This window comes from Micromys minutus, assembly GCF_963924665.1.
Source record: "Micromys minutus genome assembly, chromosome: 10".
Classification (NCBI taxonomy): domain Eukaryota; kingdom Metazoa; phylum Chordata; class Mammalia; order Rodentia; family Muridae; genus Micromys; species Micromys minutus.
The window spans coordinates 42904334-42925243 of NC_137979.1; the positions used below are offsets into that span (position 1 = coordinate 42904334).

General features: G+C 47.5%; 1 protein-coding gene across 4 annotated transcripts in view; it reads right to left on the bottom strand.

Moving 5' to 3' along the window:
* IGF2BP1 (insulin like growth factor 2 mRNA binding protein 1) overlaps positions 1-20910 on the bottom strand; it is a gene marked incomplete at both ends in the record, with an annotated part of 39492 nt that overhangs the window by 11759 nt on the left and 6823 nt on the right. For all 4 annotated transcript variants that reach the window (XM_080924460.1, XM_080924459.1, XM_080924458.1 and 1 more), the window contains 2 exons: positions 3201-3252; positions 3635-3683. In XM_080924460.1, the coding sequence (XP_080780586.1) occupies positions 3201-3252; positions 3635-3683 (101 nt within the window). The remainder of the gene's footprint in view (positions 1-3200; positions 3253-3634; positions 3684-20910) is intronic.

Sequence of the window (20910 nt, forward strand, 5' to 3'; positions counted from 1 at the left end):
TTGGGAATTGAACTCAGGCCCGAGCTTGGATTTATTATTTCCTTCATTAACTAATTTTGTATCACTGGAGATCAAACCCAGGGCCTTTACACATGATACACTCTACTAATAAGCCACATTTTCAACCTCCGGCTTTGTGAGACATAGACTCACTAAATACCTCAGGCTGGCTTGCAGCTCAGTATGCAGCTACGGATGACCCTGACCTCACCACCAGGACTAAAACTAACCCACTCCAGTAATGGGAGGAGCTACTACACTTAAAAGAAGAGACAGGACTTCAGGCAAAGCATTACAGTCGTGGCACTTGGGAGATGAAAGAAGAAAGTTAGGAGTTCAAGACTATACTGAGCATTTAAAGGAGACTTTGTTTTGTTTTTAAAAGTACACGGTAGCTGTCTCCAGACACACCAGAAGAGGGCATCAGATCCCATTACAGATGGTTGTGAGCCACCATGTGGTTGCTGGGAACTGAACTCAGGACCCCTGGAAGAGCAGCCAGTGCTCTAACCACTGAGCCATCTCTCCAGCCCAGGAGACTTTGTTTAAGAAAAAAGAAAAATCCTAGAGATGACTCAGTGGCTAAGCACACTGGCTGCTACCCAGGCCACAGTTCGACCCCAGCACCCACAAGGCTCATAACCTTCAGTAACTCTACTTCCAAGGACTCAGATACCATCCTCTGACTTCTTTGGGCACTGCATAAAGGCTCTGCCTTCAATGGAAAGAAACCTGACAGTTGAGCTGAGTGTGGTGGCCGAAGGACGACAATCACTGAGCAGGACTGTTTGAAGCCAGCCTGGGCTGGTGAGACCCTTGAACAGGTCTGTAGGATCCTCTTACGGTTTTTGTAATCAGTTAAAATTATTTCACATCTGTCTGTCTGTGTTCACATTAGTAGAGGTCAGGACAACTTTATCCACCCCCTATCCACCACGTGGGTTCCAGGGACAGATTCAGGTGGTCAGCTGCCTGCTCAGCGTGGCCACCCAGTCTGTCTAATCCATGAGTCTAGCTGCAGCCAGGCCGGGCAACAGTTACCAGCGACCTCAGCTGTATCCTGGCCTTTAAGATGCAAGGCAAGTTAGAGCAGAGCAGAGAACAGCTCCTCGCTGCTGTGCAGGTAGTGCCACATGCACAGCTTTGCCCTTCTCACAAAGAATTTACAAATGAGCACTTAGACCTAGACTGCTGCCTCTTGAAGAGTTTCACAAGTGGGCTGTTACACTGTTCACATGGAAGGAGGACACCGATTGTGCGCCTTCCCCCAACACACACAATGGAATACTATTTAGTCGTGAAAAATCTGAAATCCCGTCAAATGGAAGCAGAGATTACTCAAATTAAGTAAGCGGGATCTGAAAGGGAGGAAACCATGTGCTCAGGAACATAAAAGTGGACGGAAAGAAAGAAGACTGGAAGAAGGGAGCAGTGGGTAGAGAAAAGGAGGCCAAAGGAGAGGAAACAACAGGAAAAAGGAAAGGGGGGGGAAGAAAAGACTGGGATGAGGAGGAGTCTCACTGAACGGAGAATAAGGATTCCCGAGCAAGGCCTGGGGACTGGGGAGGAAGGAGGCCCCTGGAGAGCAGATTGGTGAGCGGAGAGACAGACAGACAGACAGACAGACAGACAGACAGACGAAGGTACATCAACGCTCCTTTCTACGTAGTGTGATAACAACAGACCACACTGTTTTCATGTTGGGGTGTGCAACCAAACCGCCCCAAGCTCATTTCCTCTGGAAAGAATTTACAATAGAAGTAAAAGACCCTAAAAATCACAGCTAATTTTTTAAAAAAGATGTATTTGTTTATTATATATAAGTACAGCATAGTTGTCTTCAGACACACCAGAAGAGGGCATCAGATCTCGTTACAGATGGTTGTGAGCCGCCATGTGGTTGCTGGGAATTGAACTCAGGACCTTCAGAAAAGCAGCCAGTGCTGTTAACCACTGAGCCATCTCATCAGCCCCCACCCCACCCCTTAAACAGCTTAGGATTCCATTTCCCTCTGTGGACCCAATATTCAAACAGGTTTTCCCTGCCCATCAAACTATTAAGAAATAAACTTTTTCAAACTTGTCCTTCATTTTGATTTTGTGTGGAACTGAAATTACAGATGGCTGTGAGCCACCTCTGTGTGCTAGAAATCAAACCTGGGTCTCTGGAAGAACAGCCAGTGGTATTAATCACTGAACTATCTCTCCAGCCCTCTCCCACCCCCACCCACTCATTCATTCACTCACTCACTCACTCACTCACTTACTCACTCACTCACTCACTGTGTGTATTTGTTTAATTACTCATGTTGCTTTTATTTTTGTTTGTTCAAGGCAGTCTCTCTGACGAGCCCTAGCTCTTCTGGAATCACTCTTGCAGACCGGCCCACACTCGAAGAGATCCCCTGCCTCTTCATCCCAAGTATATCCCTGAGATTAAGGGAGTATACCAACAGGCCCAGAAGGATTTTTTGTTTTCCCTTGTAAAAACAAGGTCTCTCAGGCTGGAGAAATGGCTCAGCAGTTAAGAGAACTTGCCTGCTCTTCCTAAAGTCCTAAGTTCAATTCCCATCAAGTACATGATGGCTCACATATAATAAAGTCTGATGCTGTCTTCTGGCATGCAGGCGTACATGTAGATAAGTAAATAAAAATAAATATTAAAAGAAAAAGATAAGGTCTATGTACTGCTGGAACAGTACATGACGCCGGCCTCAAACTCACAGAAATCCTCCTGCCTCTCATAAGCTGAAACTATAAAAGCACCCAGCCCCTAAAAGTTTCTCTTCTAAAATATTGTGACTCTTGCAGGCCAGGACTGAGACTCCTTATTGAGAAAGTGTAAGGAGCCCAGGTGTGGTGGCCCAGGGCTTTAATCCCAGCACTCAGGAGGCAGAGACGGTCAGATCTAAGTGTGAGGTCCACCTGATCTAAACGACAGCTCTACAATGCACGTTCCAGGCCAGCCAAGGCTACCTGTGAGAGCCTGTCTTACTGAAAACAAGGAGAAGGAAAATGGGTCTTCCAACTGCTCATCACACAGTAGCCCACATTCATGGTTCCACACACAGTAGGACCAATGCTGGAGCCAGAGTCCAGCGTATGTTTAGGACTGCTAAGCCCATCTGTCTGTCTTCCCACAAGATCTGATCTAGAACTGCTCAGTGCTGAAGCCATTTAACTCCCTGTCCCAGTCTTACCTTGCTCACAGTTCTCCACTGTACCGTACTGAGCCAGCAGGCTATCTAGCACCTGGAGAGGTAGAAAAAAGGTGTCTGAGCATCCTGGGGACTGAACACCTCTTACCCCAAAGCTCTGGGGCACCAGCAGGAACCAGACATTTTAAATGCCTGAAGTTCCATCCCTTGGGGCCCTACATGCTGAAGGCATTGACAGTGTTTGCAGGAAGGCACCTGGCTCTGGGCTAAGGGCCTTTCTGAAGCAGATTCAGACTTCTGCCATCAAAATGTTCTTCCTACCTCCTTAATGCCTCTTGTCCCAGAGCAAGAGTGAAAATGAGACCTTAGTAACCACACACCCAGGGAAGACTCTAGTTATTTCTACCAACTCAGCTGAACAGAGTTCCATGACCAATCTCCGCCCAACCTGCGCATTATCTTTTCCACACACTTACTTCCCATCGGAGCTGAGGTGGAATATTTCGGATCTGTATTTTCCGACTCCTGAAAAGAAAGGAAAAAAATGATTTAAACAATTCCAGATGCTTTAGACCCATGACCAGTTTCTAATCCTTGTCCCAATTGTTACCTTGCCAAAAGCACTGGCTTCCTCCCCAGTGCTAGGGATCGAACTCATGGTCTGACACATGCTAGATCCCCAGCCCTTAAAATAGCAACCTAAACCAGGAGTGTGGCACGAGCCTTTAATCCAAGCTCTTAAGAGGCAGAGGCAGGCAGATCTCTGGGTTCCAGGCCAACCTGATCTCCACAGTTAATTAAAGGAAAGCCATAATAAACAGTGAAGCCTCATCTTAGAAAAGGGAAAGGAAATAACAATCCAATAGGGAGCTTCACCTAAAGGGATGTCAAGAGAGGAACTCAGATCCAGATGTTCTCAGCACAATGGCAGTAAAAGATCAAATACACTGTTTTGATGCTTGCTAGGGCCTAGCTTTCCCACACTTTTCTCTCCATCACAACAAAGTCAGGAGGCTGGAGAAAAAAAGTGCCTGGGCTCTTTACAGGATGGGAGTCCCACTCCTAGGGCCCATGTAAGGTGGTTCACAACTGCTTGAACCACAGCTCACCTCAGGTACCTGACTCACTGGTTACATACCTACACATATGTAATTTAAAATAAAGCAAACCCAAAGTCAAGTGAAACAGTAACTATTAATTAATCTAACACCTCTTTAATTGGCACCTACTTCAAGCTCTACTCTGCTCCTGGGCTAGAGCACAATAATGAACAAAAGAGACGGAATGCCTGGCCCAGGAGCTCACACAGTATTAGCGGAAACAATATATGTGAACAATTGCATAAGATATAGTACATCTGTTAAGCCCTTGGCACAGCTAGGGATCTGAACCACTTATTAGCACTGATCTTTAGGAGACTACTTACCTTCTTTGAGACCCGGTCTCTGTCTTTGTACAGCAGGAATAATACCCATTCACAGGTAGTAGGTGGAATTAGATAGCATTTGTAAAGCGCTTAGTAAAGACTTGGAATGAGTCCTTAAAGTGTAACAATAGATGCATCTATGAAGAATGGTGAAGGTTCTCCAGAGTGATCAACACACACACAGCCCAGCATCAGGACCACCTTTTTTTCCTCCCAGGTGACTGACTATACTTACTCCATCCCAGCTTTCAAATGGCTGGGAAAAAAGTGATTTCCCTTGAGGAATGCAAGTTCAGAGCTAAGGCCCAGAGCAACTCAGAGAGACTGCTCTCCACAGAAATCAATACCTTAATCCTGGAGTTTAAGACATTTAAATTGACTTGATGTGTTAGTCAATTGTCATTTAGATCTCTGTATATCTTTGATCCTGCACAAATCCTTAGTTCAAAGACAAGGTCCAGGGTGTTGGAAAGGGCTCAGCAGTTAAGAGTATTGGATGCTCTTCTAAAGGAGCAGGATTTAATTGCCAGCACGCCCAGTTTGGGTCACAACCTTCTATAGTGAGGGGGATCAGATGCCCTCTTCTGGCCCCCTGCAGGCACTGCATGCACACAGCACACAAGCAATGGAAAATAATGCTGAGTCACGGATACTCAGCCCTCAGTGGCCTACAAGATGAGCTAGTATCCAGCTGTGGGGTGGGACAAGCAAAAAGAAATGCAATGTCCTAACTGGATGTTAGCCTTAGTTGTCCCAGGCAGTCTCTACGAAAGCAAAGAAATGGAAGGGTCTCTGTGACCAACTTTAGTCTGAAATTCTCAGAACAACAATTCTCTATCTACAAGCTAGAGCAAGGAAAATCTGGGATGAAATAGCTGAAGGTCTGGGGCAGTGGTGGCCCCCCGGCTCCTTTAGCTTTGTCATACCTGACCCTAACCCAACCTCTTTCTCCCCAAACCCAGCACTCAAGAGGTAGAGGCAAGCAATCTCTATGAGTTCAAGGCCAGCCTAGTCTACACAATGAGTCCCTTGACAGCCAAGAGCACACAGAGAAATTGGTCTTGAAAAAGAAAAAAAAATTAAAAGCAAAAGGAAAGATGGATCTGCTTGGAGGAAAGTCTCTGGTTTGTGAACTTAACCTAACAAAGTTAGAGTAGATACAGTGAGGATCAGAAACAGATTCAGCTGGACCTACGGCATGAGCCATGATCCCAACAGTCTAAAGTAGGACCAGTGCAGGCCAGTCGGGGAGATGGCAACCGGGGAAGGGAAGACAGACAGACAGACATAACTCAGTGTGCACATCACTTGTCTGGCAGGCACAAAGCCCTGAGCTTAAGTTCCAGAACTTCAGGTAGGTGAGCAGGTGTCAGACCCTGTAATCCCAGCACCCACAGTACTAGCAGGAGAATCAGAAAGTCATGCTCTCTCTCTCTCTCTCTCTCTCTCTCTCTCTCTCTCACACACACACACACACACACACACACACACACACACACACACAGAGCCAACAAACTCATTTCTGAGTCCTTAGACCTCATCCCATCAGGTACCAGATCCAAGGATTGGTCAAAAGGCAGGCAGCTTTGGATCTCCCTGGTAAGGGTTTCTCACAAAACACCTTCGAGACCAAATAGACTGAGTGTGCTGAGTATGTTCAAACTGGTGAAGAATCTGGGGGAAAACAAGAACTGCCCTGGTTTAACAGCAGGAGTAGCCCAGCCCACGACAACGCTTCCTAGCAAATGCTTTTGGATGGAGGGGAGGGCTGCCTCTAGGAAGAAACAAGGCATAAAGCCACCCTAGTACAGGAGCCTAGCTTGAAACAGCCCATTAGTGCAATCCCAGGTCAAAGGCCAAAACTTGCCTATCCAAACTCTGTTTGGGGCCTTCTATTCAGAAGGGCGGGAGCAGGGTGGCAGCAGTGAAACCCAATCTCTGCAAGGATGTTAATCCACACCCAGAGAGCAATGGCAGGCAGATTGGCTGGAATGTCTGGAATGTTCCAAGAGAGGGAGGGGGAGGAGGGCAGGTCGACCCAACCAATGAAAGAAAGATATCCCAGCAGCCCTTCCTCACCCCTCTAGGGCACACACTCCATCCTGGGAACCTACTCTAGGCTCCTCCCAGGCTTCCTTTTCAGCAAAGCCCCCAGCCCTAATTAAAACACAAGGGGACGGCCTAGAGTAGGTTCCCAAGGACCTTTGTCCTCTAAGCCTGGTTTTCCACTGAGTGTGGTGCTATCTAATTCCTTTCAGGCCCAAACCGCATCGGGCAATGCTGGGACCTGTAACTTAAATTCCCTTGCTTACATTACAACCCCTTTGGATAACTTATTCATCCCACATAAGAGGCCCAGAGTTGGCTGGGTTAGGCTGTTGTGCTGAGGGCTTATAGTGGCTCTAAATCTGTGGTTTGCAACTCTTTGGGGATCCATAAAACTACCCTTCACAGGGGTCACCTAGGAACAAACATCTGAACAGGTATTTACGTTACAATTCATAACAGTAGCAAAATTAGCTATGAAGTAGCAACGAAAATAATTGTGTTTTTGGGGGTCACCACAACATGAGGACCTGTAATAAAGGGTCACCGCATAGGAAGGTTGAAAGCCACTGGCTTAGAAGCTCCTAATGGATGGTGAGCACAGCTCCCACTTCCCCGTGGTTTCTCCTGGTGGAAGCCAAGTCCAACAAGCCCCTGACAGTATTCTAAAGGAAACCCGAAGGCAGGGTGGAAGGGACGGTGACAGTCATTACAGAACCTAAATAAATGTGTTCACAATGACAGAGAAAGAAGTCTTATAAAATAATCACTATGTACAAGATCAGGTCTTCCACCTCTCCACCTCTGCTCCAATAAACCAGGGTCTACCAAAGCCAGGTTGAGCAGCGTTTATGTCCTACAGGTAAAAGGACGCCACAGCTGAGTACTTTCTTCATGCCTGGACGGCCAAGCCCCACTCCAGCAAGGGCAGAGAACCATGAGACTCTAGCAACTAAACCTGTGGAAGAGCTTGAATTGCCAGCAGCGGCCATTAAGGGCAATGGTTACAACAGTCAAAATGGCTCCTAAGTGCCAACGGCTTTCTCATGTCCTCTGCTGCTCTGACCCTCAATCAGGGATCCAGCCTGCAGGGCAGCTCAACGGACACATGGTAACTCGGAAATTCAACTCTGTGCCGACCTGGGGGTGTGAGGACCACGGAGGTCAAGCCAGGGGAACAGGCCAGGGGAGATTTAAAGAGGCAGGAAGACAAAAGAATGTGCCATACATCCATTACACCATGGGGGCTGGGGATGACTGAGATTAGGAGTGTCAGCCAGGTCCATTTTTACAGAACTGCATGTGCTATCAGTGGCTTTGTTTGACAGCCCAGGGCCCTGATTGAGATTAAGACACACAATGATTATCTTGTCTGCATTTCATAATCACTAACCGCCAAAGCCAGGAGTAAAACCAAAACTAATTTCATTTTGTTTGTTTTGGATTCCTTGGTTGTTGGGTTTTTTTTTTTTTTGTTGTTGTTGTTTTTTTGTTTTTTTTGAGTGGTTTTTTGAGCAGCCCCTAGCTGCCCTATGTAGACCAGGCTGGCCTCCACCTCCCAGTGGGGTGCTGGAATTAAGGGCATGTTCCACCATACCCAGCCTTGAGGCGATTAATTTACTTTCCTCGATGTAGTTTTAGAGTCTGTTGAAAACCCAATTTTCTAGCATACTAGAAACGCTAATGGGTTAAATGACATTAAGATAATATTATCTTCTTGTTTTGTTTTGAAACAAACTTCTATACACTGGGATTACAGGCAAGGATGTGCTACAATGTCAGGTTCTATAGGGTCCTAGGCGCTGAGGGGATCCTAGCTATACACCCAGTGCAGCCCCACCCCCATTTTTTTTTTTTTTTTTTTGGTGAGTCGTACTCTGTAGCCCAGGCTAGCATCCAACTCAGAACAATTACCCTGCCTCAGCCTCAGAGTCTCCTGAGACAGTCTCCTTGTTCTTTTAAGGATATAAAAATTGCAGAACTCTCTCTTATTTTATGTGTGTGAGCATGCACGAATATAAGTACTGAACAAGTGTAAAGAGATGATGTGGCTGAGGGGGGGTCTCAGTTATCCCAGAACCAGTTTTTACCATACGGATGCTGGGAACTGAACCTGAGTCCTCTGAATGAGCAGTCAGTGGTCTAACTCCTGAGTCATCTCTTAGGAAGTTCTTCTTGGAAACCAGGCTGAAATGGGAACTTCACACCCACCCACCAAGGCCAAGATCTGCCTCTGCCTGTCGTCCTGCTCAAGTCAAACCTTCCTGGCTATGTGGAGGACCATTCCTCACACAGGGTGCAGGAGGGCGGAGCAGTAGAATTAGCTCATCTCAAGTGGGTCCCCAGACAGGGATCAGCTGGTCTACCTATAGGCAACTTTCCTTAATAAAGTGATTTCCTGTACATAAATGGCTCAAGTAACTGACTATTGACTTTTCTTCTTTATAGGAACATGATAAGAGCCAAGAACACTCTGCCAAAAACAATACACACAATTTTCAAAAAATTAAGACAGATCCACCCATAAAGCCAGAATTAAGATCTCACACACAAACTTCAGGTAAGTGAAATTTGTGTTTTCAGTGAAGCCTGTAGGTATCTCTCAGTTCTTGAGAACACTGCGTTCCCCCATCCCTGCCCAACGAGGAGATGGGAGCTGCAGCTGTGCCTCGCTGACAGAGTGCTGAAGCCTTGTGGCCCATCACTTACCGAGTAGCATTTCATAAATTAAAATAAATGCCAGACCAGTGGTGGTTTTGGTGCTGTGACTGGAAGCAGCAGAGGCTGAGGGCTGGAGAGATGGCTCGTCAGTTAAGAGCTGCTCTTCCAGAGGACCCGGGTCCAGATCCCAGCACCCACCTGGTGGCTCACATCCATCTGTAACTCTAATCTAATGCTTTCTTCTCACCTTTGTGGGCATCAGGAAAGCATATGATGCACATACATGCCCGTGGGCAAAACCACAAATAAAATAAGCCTCCCACCCCCAAAATTAAAAAAACCCCAACAGCCAACCTCCAGGGCACACGCCTTTAATCCTAACACTCAGAAGGCAGAAGCAGGTGGATCCGAGTTCAAGGCCAGCCTGGCCTACGTAGTGAGACCCTATCCAGCTACCACCCCACCCCAAAAGCAAGCCACAGGCACACTCAAATCTGTATGTATCCAAGCTACCTAAACCAGCAAAAGGCTGGCTATTGGGGCCCAGTTTTATCTACAATCTCACTACTCCTGACACACAGTGGGATATTAGGAGTCTCTAAGGCCCCTAGATCTTGAGTGAAGGGAGAGAAAACAGACACAACGAGGCAGGCCAGAACTGTTCCTCAAAGTTGTCCACTGACCTCCACATACGCCTGCTTATGTATATACATACACTAAGAAAAATTTAAACAAAATGTAAAAGATTGGCTTCCATGGCTTTCCCTGACATTTTTGTTGAGACCGACTGCTGCAGCCTCTAATTCCACAGGCTAATTGGGTGGTTTCCATGCACTGCGTTAACTACTGACTGGGCGCCTCCAACGTGACCAGTACAATGACCTTACGTCATTGTTCCACATTTTAAAATCAAGTATTTTCAATTGTTTGCCAGAAGATGCCAGAGGAGGATGCTGAATGCCTGCAGGGAGAGTCAGTCCTGAGCCACTGACATGCCTGCAGGAGCTGTACAGTATTTGTTGTTGCTTTTGTTCTGAGACAGGGTCTCTCTGTGTAGCCCTAGCAGAACCTAGAGTAGGCTGGCCTTGAACTTAAAGATCCACCATCCTCTGCCTCCCATGTTCGAGGATTAAAGGTGTATCCACCACTGCCCAGCTGCAGTATGCACTCATTTTTTTTTTAATTACATTTCATGTACACTGTAGCTGTCTTCAGACACACCAGAAGAGGGCGTCAGATCTCATTACAGACGGTTGTGAGCCACCATGTGTTTGCTGGGAATTGAACTCAGGACCTCTGGAAGCCATCTCTCCAGCCCTGCAGTATGCACTCTTAATGGAGCTGTCTGTCAATTCCTCACCTATAAATCTTGTGAAGTCTACATATCTACAGTACTACCTCTAGTGATTACTTCTTATACTTACTTATTTTGTTTGAGGAGGGAGGGAAAGACACACAAAGACCTACACAGTGCTCGTGGGTGTAGCTCAGTGAACAGCTGTCTAGAAGAAACAGACTCAGGTCACCAGACTTGGTGGCAGGTGTCTTTTATCTACTCAACCACCTCACCTGACATCTATATTTGCCTTTTGCAGTATAAAATATACCAGATTCCTGTTCCAAAACCAGAAAAAAAAATTATTTCTGTAATCACAATATGGATTCCATATTGGAATGATGATTCTTTCTGATATATTTGGTCAAAAAAATGTAAGAGCTGGCTGTGGTGGCTCACACCCTAAACAGTGGAGGGAGCTATCTATTGTAAACCTATAATCCTGCACTGGGGAGGCTGAGGCATAAGGCTAGGTCTGGGCTACTTACTCAAGTCCTTTAATAATAAGGGGGAAAAAATAACCACGTAGTTCTGGTTGCAAATGCACTTGCACGCGCATGAACACACTCTCACGAGAGAGCCTGGGCTGCCTGAACTCCCAAGTAGCTTTACTTCAGCCTCCAGAGGGCTGGGGTTACAGAATTACAGGCACGTGCCACGGTCCATTCACTTAACCGTTTTTAAATGTGGAGGTTGTAATTCAAAACTTCCATGTGTGAATGCACACTAATAGTTCTTGTGTTTCTTAGTTCCTTGTGTGGTTCCGGCTTTACGGTGACTCCTGGTGCTGGACACTGTCAAACTGCTGAGCAGACCTTGCGGGCAAATGGCCTTGCTCTCAGTGGAGTCCAGGCTGGCTGTTGTCTCGGAAAGGGAGCAGATCCGCTGGCTGGGGGAGTGGGGGTGGGTGTCTACTAGGCAGGTATATTCTGCTGTTTTTAACAAAAGGACCCTAAGTGATTAGCCCAGGAACCAAAGCCCCTTTCCAGCACTGGACCCTTTGCAGCCGAGAGCCTGTTGTCATTGGCTCTTCCAGAGATGTCCTCGGTGCTCTAGATCAGACTGTCAATGCCACCTTCCCATCCCTTAACCACACAGGTTGGAAGACTCCGGAAAACTTCTCAAGGGGGCTGGCCTGGCACGCTCCAGGCCAGGCAGTAGCTAAAAAAAGGGTGGTGCTAGGAAGGGAAGAGGAACTGGCTCTGTGCCCAGGGCTTCATGCCAGGATGATCCAGAGGTAGGTAGGGCAGCCAGACAGGCCAGGCAGCCAGCGGGCACTCTATTGAGTAACTAGCTGCGGGTTAGGACTGGACTGAAAAAGTGACCTAGTGAGAGGTCTGGAACCAAGGCAGATGTCATCACCACCACAAGGAAGTAGAGAGGGAGAGGGAAACACACACTCTCATGCCTAGAAGACACAGACATCACTGGAATACACCTATGTGCACACTGCCTTTTAAAGACCTTTTAATTTAGTTTGCTTTGTGTGTGTATAAGGTGGGGAAGGGGGTACACGTGCCACAACAAGCATTTGGAGATTGGGTGACACGTTCAAATAGGCTTGATTCTTTCAGGATGTGAGCCCTGGGGCTCAAACTTCGGTCATCAAGTTTGGCAGCAAAAGCCTCTGAGCTTTACATGTACTTAGCACACACACTGTCACATGTGTACACCGATTCCTAAGCCAATGCTAGACATGAAGAGAAAAGCACTCTGCAGCTCCTCTGGGCTTAACTGTAACTTCCTCTCCTCTGGAACAATCTCTCCCGAGTGTAATGCCAAATCGAGGATTGAGGGACTCACTGGGCTCCTTCCTTATAGAACCTGCTACTTACAAACCTGTTGCTACCAAGAAGTTCTGGTTAAGGGGAATCAGAGTCATATTTCAGAGCAGAGAAAAGAGGAAGCCTAAACGGGCACTTTATAAACTGTCCCTTCATTTCACAGACACGGAGTCAAGGCTCAGAGGAAACAGAAGTGGGAGTGGGACTAGAACTCGGCTCTCCGGCATGGTGTGTGCTCATGTCACCAAACAGCGCTGCATGTTCACAGACAAGTGTTAACACAGCAGAAGCCATTACTGCCTGACGTTAAGAGCAGGAAAAATGCCCATATTCTGTATGGTTAAATGCTTGCCAACTGGCTTTCAACTGCATGCGGCTCTAATTTGGGTACCAGATTTAATTTGCAGAATAGCTAACTACCCTATAATACGGCTGGATGGCTGTCAGAGATCTGTTAAGAAGAGGAAAGGGTAGTTACCAAAATTCTTCTCTTACAAGTTCCATCCTTAGCAAGTGGAGGAGGAAAGTGATTGGGGAGATGCTAGCTGGAGGAAGAGCCTCAGCCTTGAAAGTACCTAATCCACTCAGGAATAAAGGAGCGGGCAGAGAAGAAAGCCCAAAAGTTATCTCCCCGGACCCCCTGCCAGCTCTTACCTATGGGGCAGCCCCAGAAGCTAAAACAGAAGCTCCAAAGAGATAGCTGATCGCCTTCTAGACAAATTCCAGGTCAGCTGGAGCCAACTGCTACCTCCTCCCCCAACACTGGCTTTGAATAGAATTTTACTTTTTAACTTTTTAACTGAAGGGGCCTGGCCAAAAAACAGCAGAAAAGGGAGGCAAAAAGAACCTGGGGGCGGGTGAGAATAAGGATGAAACCTTTACTAAAGCTTCAAGTACAGTAACACATAGAGAGGGCTGGAGACATGGCTCAGTGCTTAAGAGCACTGACTGCTCTTCCAGAGGTCCTGAGTTCAATTCCCAGCAACCACATGGTGGCTCACAACCATCTGTAATGAGATCTGATACCCTCTTCTGGTGTGTCTGAAAATCGCTACAGTGTACTTATACATAATAAATAAATGCTTTTAAAAAATAACACATAAAAAGGAGTCTGCCCACATGAACCTCCTGTGTAGGTGGAGGGGCTCCCTGAGGAGAACTGTCCTCACTTGCCCTAACCCTAGTCAGGCTGATGGCAGCTAGAGTTTCTGGGTCTCCTCAAGGCAGTGGGGAAGGTTAATAGGCTAACAGACCCTCACAGATCCCCCAGTACCCTTCAATTAGATGTTATCTTAGCTCCCACCACCCAGCATCTCTACAGGAAACCTAGGAGCCAAATGATCTAGCACTGGGGAGCCCAGAGGCTGGGCTGAGGGAGAAGCATCAGAAGGAAGTGTGGGGGAACCTCGGAAAAAGAAGTCTCTCTCTCTCTCTCTCAAGATAAAGATTCTAAAGTGCAGTTCTCAGAAGCAAGCAAAGAAGCCAGGCCAATCTCAAAAGAAATCAGATAACACACGGCCCTGTCCCGGCCCTGTCCGGTGAAAAGGGATTAGCGTAATGCTGAAAATCCTTAGGGTTAAAAAATAATTTATCTTATCAGTAGAAAGGACTCTGGTACAACCTCCCAGTGGCCAACAAATACCTGTTGGTGGTGAGCGAGTTCGTTAAGAATATGTGCTAAGTAAGGGTTGGGCTCAAGTTCTTAGAACTCCCCTCCACACCATTCCTGCCCATCCAGACTCCTGCTGGGATTGGGATGGGGAGGCAAAATTGCTCTCCAAAGGGCCCTGTCCCCAAGGTTTGTTCCGAGATTAAGAGACAAGACCACCAGCGCTTTCCAAAATGGCTCTCCACTACCGGACAAGGAAGAAAGGCGGGTCTTCAACAGCTCGGAGGACCTAGGCCTTGGACACAGCCTTTTGCCAGGGAGGGTTGGAAAGCTGAGCAGTCAGCGCCGGGGAAGGGCGGCGGCAGCTGAGGTGGGGGAGGGTGGCAGCAGCTGGGGGGAGGAGGGGAGTCCTGCAGGCCGCGCAATGCAGAAGGCCGAGCAGCTGAGAGGCCCGGCCTGCGCCCCAGCCCCTCACCTCACCTAGGGAAGCCCACCGCGCTCTCCCACCCCAGCCCCTGGGTGGGCTGCTGCACTACCGGGGGTGGGGGGGGGGGACAAGGAAGCGCCCCCATCGCTCTGCCACAATCTGGAATGTTCACGCACCAAGGCGCCCTGGGCACCCGGGGACGCCCAGCCGATCCTGAGGGGCCCCGGCGGTCGCCCGCGCAGGGCCCGTGGGGGAGGGGCCGCGCTGGGGGCTGTGGGTGGGGGTGGGGACCGGGACTTTGCCCTTTGTCTCTCTCTCTCTCTCCCTCTCTCTCTCTCTCTCTGCAGAGCCACCGGCCGAAACCCGACCCCAACGGCGAGCTAAGCAGCCGGCGCGGGGCAGGCTCCCCCTCCGGGGTTCTTTAATAAATCCAGACCCGACCTCCCCGTGGTCAGGGCCGTGACTGAGGTGGTCCTGTGGGGGAGGGGGCTTCCCGCCTGCTAACCGGCCTGCAAACATTTAAGGGAGAACCGGGCAGGGGGACAGGGGGGCAGGGAAGAGGGTGGGAGTGGGGCCGCTGAGGCAGAGGAGGAGAATTCGGCCCTGGAGGCGGCAATCCTAAAGGACATCATCCGGGCTGCCCACGGTGGCAGGACCAGGATGGAGAGGCCTTCCACAAACAAGACAGAAATGGGATCTGGGAGTAGGGCAGAACTTAGGGGCCCTGGGCATTCGGAAGCTCGATAACAAAGTTCTAATTGAAGTCATCCTTGTCCCGATAATAAAGTAGGGTGGTGTTAGGGACTGAAAAGGCCTTACTTACCAATCCCTTTGGGGTGTCATCAATTATGTTACTAATATGCAGCTTTGCATGTACTGAGTTTACAAGGTCTCTTCCATACAAAAATCTATTAACCTGGAACATGAGGCTGGTGTGAACTTCTCCATTTCCAGGTGGCAAGAGAGGCTCAGAAAGAGTAGCCCAAACAGGCAATGGCCAGTAATAACATAAGGCTTATTCCTGCTTCCCAGAAAAAGAGTAATGGGTTCTTGCTCCCTCAAAGCCAATGTACAGGTAAGAATTATGATTCGGTAGGCATTGACAAAGGTCACCTCTTCATCCCTAACTGCAAGGTGAGGAGGAAGGCGTCTCAGTCTGCCCTGAACCCAAGTTCCTGCTTCCACCCCCACTACCCACAAAAACTAAATATATACAGTAAATAAATAAATAAACAGGAAGCTGGTAACCAGTAAAGGCTGGAAGATCTGCAGATCTTTACCCAGGTTATTCCACCAAGCTTCTGGATAAGGGAGCATCCAAGTGAGGAGACTAGATACCGGGAAATAAAAAAAGACCTCTGGAACCTAGTTACCAGGGGAAGACTTGTTGACACCCATCATTTTTGTTTCCTTCAGACCGGAAAGGAAGAAGAGGCAAGGAAGGACAGACACATGTCTGATGTGCTTTTCTTTGCAACTGTACTATTCCAATAAAGCTCAAGAAGATGCAGCCTGTTAGGGGCGGCTCAGCTCCAGATACGAATGTTGGGCTTTAAAAACCAACACTCCTGTCTTAGGAAGACCCTGGGCTGTTACATGCACTTCTGGAGCTTCCCTGTTTTTCGGTTTAATGTGGTGGCAAAGGCAAGAACACCTTTGTAGTTCTTTGCTTGCTTAGAGGCTCTTCAGTAACCCGACCTGACTCTGAACTTAGCAACCCTTCCATCCTAGCTCCCAAGTGTGAACTGCCACATGGGGCTCTTTGTAGATCTTCTAGAACAGCAGGCAACTAAGTCAGATACTCAACAAAAGCCTCTCCAATTGGAGGAGGACCAGTTTTGACTCTTGATCCCCCACATACTGCTCAGAGGGCTCACTAAGAGCTTCAACTCTCCCCACAGGTCTCCCCACTGAATGCCAATTCCAGTCTTAGGGGACGTGCCTTCCTACAAACACCGCCCAGCCAGCCAACTCTCCTTAATCCACGAATTTTCTTGCCTTTACTCCAAACTCCAGTTTAGATGCCACACCCTCGCCTCTGTTCAAGCTCTTGAGTTATGGGTTACTGTACCCCTCGATCTGAACGCACACTCCCCAGCCATTCCCACAGCTTCCTGGATCTCAGGGAAAGTGCCAGAGGGCAGATAGGTGGCATTCTTCCTCCTGTTAGAAGCAGTACGCCCCTCTTTGAGGTTCCCCCGCCCCAATAATCCTTCTGCCTTTCCCACCCTCACTGAGAGAGATCCAATGCTGCTGCTACGTAGAAACCCAATAAATAAAAACCAGGCAGGGCAGTGGTCAGCAACAATTCAAGACCACTTCATCTCAGAGAAAAATGGAGGGAGAGCAGGTTCCCAAGGTGAGAGTTACTTATTAAAGTTTATGTGAAAAACAAACCTGAGGCTTCACTTGTTCCTTAATTTACATCAGGTATCTCACAAAGGAAGTAACACGTAGTAAAATATTCTCCCATTTATCTGTTAGGTATTTAATTTTTAATAGCCAATGGCTGATTGGAAAATAGTCTCTCACACCCCAGGCTGCTGACAGTTTGGAATCTATTCCTCTTGAGGAAGGAAAGCAAAAGAACTAGACAGGTAGCATTTCTCTTAGCTGGATGGCAAGAGGAGCCCTTCATTCAAGGTGGCCAGCAAAAAGCAGGGGTTTGACTCCCTCAGCCGGGCATGGGGTTCCTGAAGATCATCCGACTTCTAGCCAGAGCTCATTTTTAATAAGCATCCCTCCACCCTTCTCCACAAGTCCACAAATTCCCTTTTTGAGGCATCTTGCATCCTGGCTGGCCTGTAACTCAGTGTAGATTAGGAGGGCCTCAAACTTACAGTGACTCCTTCTGCCCCTGCCTCTCCATTGTGGGGAGTCACAGGTGTGCCCTGGCCGCTTTTACACAAATAGGCTACTGGAGTGAAAAACACTCCAGAGTAAAGGGGTGGGAATCGGCTCACTGGTTAAGCTGCACTGGCTGCTCTTCTAGAGGACCCAGGTTGGAGTCCCAGCACCAACATGGCAGCTCACAACTGTCTAAACGTCCAGCCAGGGGACCTGACAACTTATTGTGGCCTCCCTGAGTTATGCTCCCTGAGTCATGCAGGCAAAACACCCATACACAGAAAGAGATAAACCTGTAAAAAGACTAAACCTCAAGCTGGAACTGTTCTCATTGGTACTAGTAGAGCCTTGATTTCAGCAAGGCTAGGGTTCGACCCCAGAAAGAAAAAACACTGAAATACAGAGGTCCACCCCTTGACTCCCCAAAAGCCCTGCTCCTGTAAACAACATTTTCAAAGACCTAAAAATGCACCGCTGCAGGAAGCCCAGCTCTCTGAACCATCATCCTTTGCCCTTTAATGTTAGGCTCTCTGTTAGACTTTTCCAACCCAGTGACCGAGCCTTTGGGAGGCAGAATAAATGCTTCTAACCCTGAACCAACAACTTCAAGTTTCCTTCACCCAGCAGCTCCACCTCGGTTCCTAGCTCCCCGCCATTTTCTCTCTTCCTTGGAAGGTGTACTGGGAAGCTGATGAGCGCAAAGCCATCCCAACTATGACTCATACCACTCTGTATTAACAAACTGTAAAGCCCTTTATAGTAACTGATTAAAGTCACAACCCTGTTAAAAGGCCAGAAACCACACCCAGATTGAAAGCCTCTCCCGTACGGAGTATCAGACTGTTCACACCTCAGGCTGCGGACGTGCACACAGCGTCTGTCCGTATGTCCACTTGGAACAAGGCGGGCAAGGAGAAAGTGAACTTGAGATTGGGTTTTAGGTGGATCCTGTGGGGCTGTTTCTAGACAGGGAACCAAGGGAGGAAATGTGAGGCCACAATAAAGGGAGGAACAGTCACCTCCAGGCCCTAATTTCTAAATGCCCATTTTATGAGCTTAATAAAAACAGAATATAAAATCCAGCATCATGCTATCTCCCACCAGGGTAGAAAAGCTGTTCTTCCTTGCTCAGAACCCACTGCCTGGGTCCTCCTTTTTTCATACCTTCTTCTGTTCTCCCACACACCAGTGACAGGAACTTCAACAGTGAGATCACAAGATCAGGCCATCAAAGAAACTATAATAAACAACCATTTCTCCTAATAAACAACCTTGTCCTCTCCTCCACGCTTGCCCTGGTGCATCCCTCCATGCCTGAGAGTCAGGAATGTGGGAACCCTGGGAGGTTGCCCACAGCCTAACATGAAAATAACACTACACAGAGCCACACAGTACAATACATGCGGAGGAGCAAAGGTGAGGTCAAGGCTTCCGGGGCTAGAATGTTTGTTGTCTAAACAACAAACCAAAGCAATAAAATAATGAAAAGCAAAATATGTACCCAATTCACCAAGTACATATAAATAAACAATTTAACCATAAATACCCCAAGTTGCCATACACAGTCCAAACTATTCATGGGTATATTTTCAAATACAAATACACCCATTCCAATTCTCCTGGAATCACCACCGCTCTGTGCGACAGATCTGTAAAACCTGAAAAGGTAAAGACCTGTCAGGTCGAGCAGCAGCAAACAAAGCCTGTGGCCACCTCAGAGCGGTGATGCTGTGGTAACAGTATGAGCCACTACCCACTACTCTTAGCACACTTTACAGTCAGGGAACCTGAGAACCGCTTTAAACACCGATCTGTGAAGATATTTCCTCCAGACCATTTACAGAAAGCATACAGGGATCTAGGCTGGATCAAGGCTATAGCCTTGGAAACCCTCCTCCCTCCTGATCCTTAAGAATTTTTGGGTCTGTGGAGATAGCTCGGGGGTTAAGAGCACTGACTGCTATTCCAGAAGTCCTGAGTTCAGTTCCCAGAAACCACATGGTGGCTCATAACCATCTGTAATGAGATCTGATGCCTTCCTCTGGTGTGTCTGAAGACAGCAACAGTGCACCCACATACATAAAATAAGTAAATCTTTTTTAAAAAATTTTTTTAATAATGCCTCACCTTTGGCCAGCATAATTTATATACAGGAGTTCCAGGATAGCCAAGGCTGCATAGAGATCTTGTCTCAAAACACACACAAAAAAAGGAATTTTGCACAATTCGTGCCCTTTTCATCACCAAAAAGACTCAAGCTTTAATAAGATCAGCTTTTCTGTTTTTGAGACAAGATGTTTTTACAGAGCCCTGGCTGTTTAACCTGGAACTACCTAGAGATCAACCCGCCTGCCTCCTCAGGGATCAAAGGTGTGTGCCAACACACCCAGCTTAAGATCAACTTACTTAGGGCTTTTTAACCTGTGTCTGTGTGTTTATGTAGACCAAAGGACAATCTACTGTTTTTTAGGGTACTTTCTATATGCACAATGCACTTGTGGAGGCCAATCTGGTGCCCCCAAATTGGACAGAGATGGTAGTGAGCCATTAGGAATACAACTTAACAAGTTTTCCTGGAGGCTGGAGAGACGATTTTGTGGATAAAAGCACTGCCTGTTCTTCCACAGGACTTGGGTTTGATTCCCAGCACCCACATGGTGTCCTGACAGCCATCTAGAGCTCCAGTTCCAAGGGACCTGACACCCTCTTCTGACCTCCATGAGCACAAGCATCCACACGGTGCACAGACATATATGCAGGGAAATCACTCACACATAAAATAAAAAAAATAAACAAGTGTTTCCTCTTAAAGATTCTAATTCTGGCACCAGGCGGTGGCACACACCTTTAATCCCAGCACTCGGGAAGCACAGGAAGATGGATCTCTCCGTGTTCAAAGACAACCAAAGCTGCGCAGAGAAACCCTGTCCAACCCAGCTTCCCACTCAGATTTTGCAACTGAACTTTTCCACTGCCTGAAACTAACTCTAAATGAAACACTTGCAAAAAAATTCTCTTTTGCTAGGGAAATAATCATCTAACTAGAACGTACAGAACAATAATTCAGAGAAAATACAGAAAACACTTGGTCCTCGCCTCTGCCCTCCCCAAACCCAGCAAAAACTCCCAATCAGCTCATTAGTTTCTTCTGTGTCTTCCAGCCCCTAAAATATCCATCACATAGGACTGCCTGGGGTCCTGAAAATACTGATTAATCTGATCAGACTTTTTTAGCCATCCCATTATCTGCTTGGTATTTTTTCATCTAAAACAGTTACCTGCTAGCCAGCTCTGCTCCTGATGCCCAACTTCACAACACAACTTGTTTCTGATGTTTGGTCAGTGCAATCAGATTTCTCTCTAAGTACATTAAAATTATGAGGTCCAGACCTACTTTGGAAAACCTCATGATTTATCCGTCCTCAGCACACATTTGATTTCAGTGGCTTTTATTTTGAGAGCAGGCTTGTTTCTGTCTTATTTATCCCCAGTTTACTGTGCCGCAAAGGTGGGGGAGGGGGATCAGGCCTTACAAAGCGGACTGTGCAATAAAGTGCAATACTAGGAGGGCCACTTGCACCTGTGACGTGCACATGGCCCTTACTGATCAAACCCC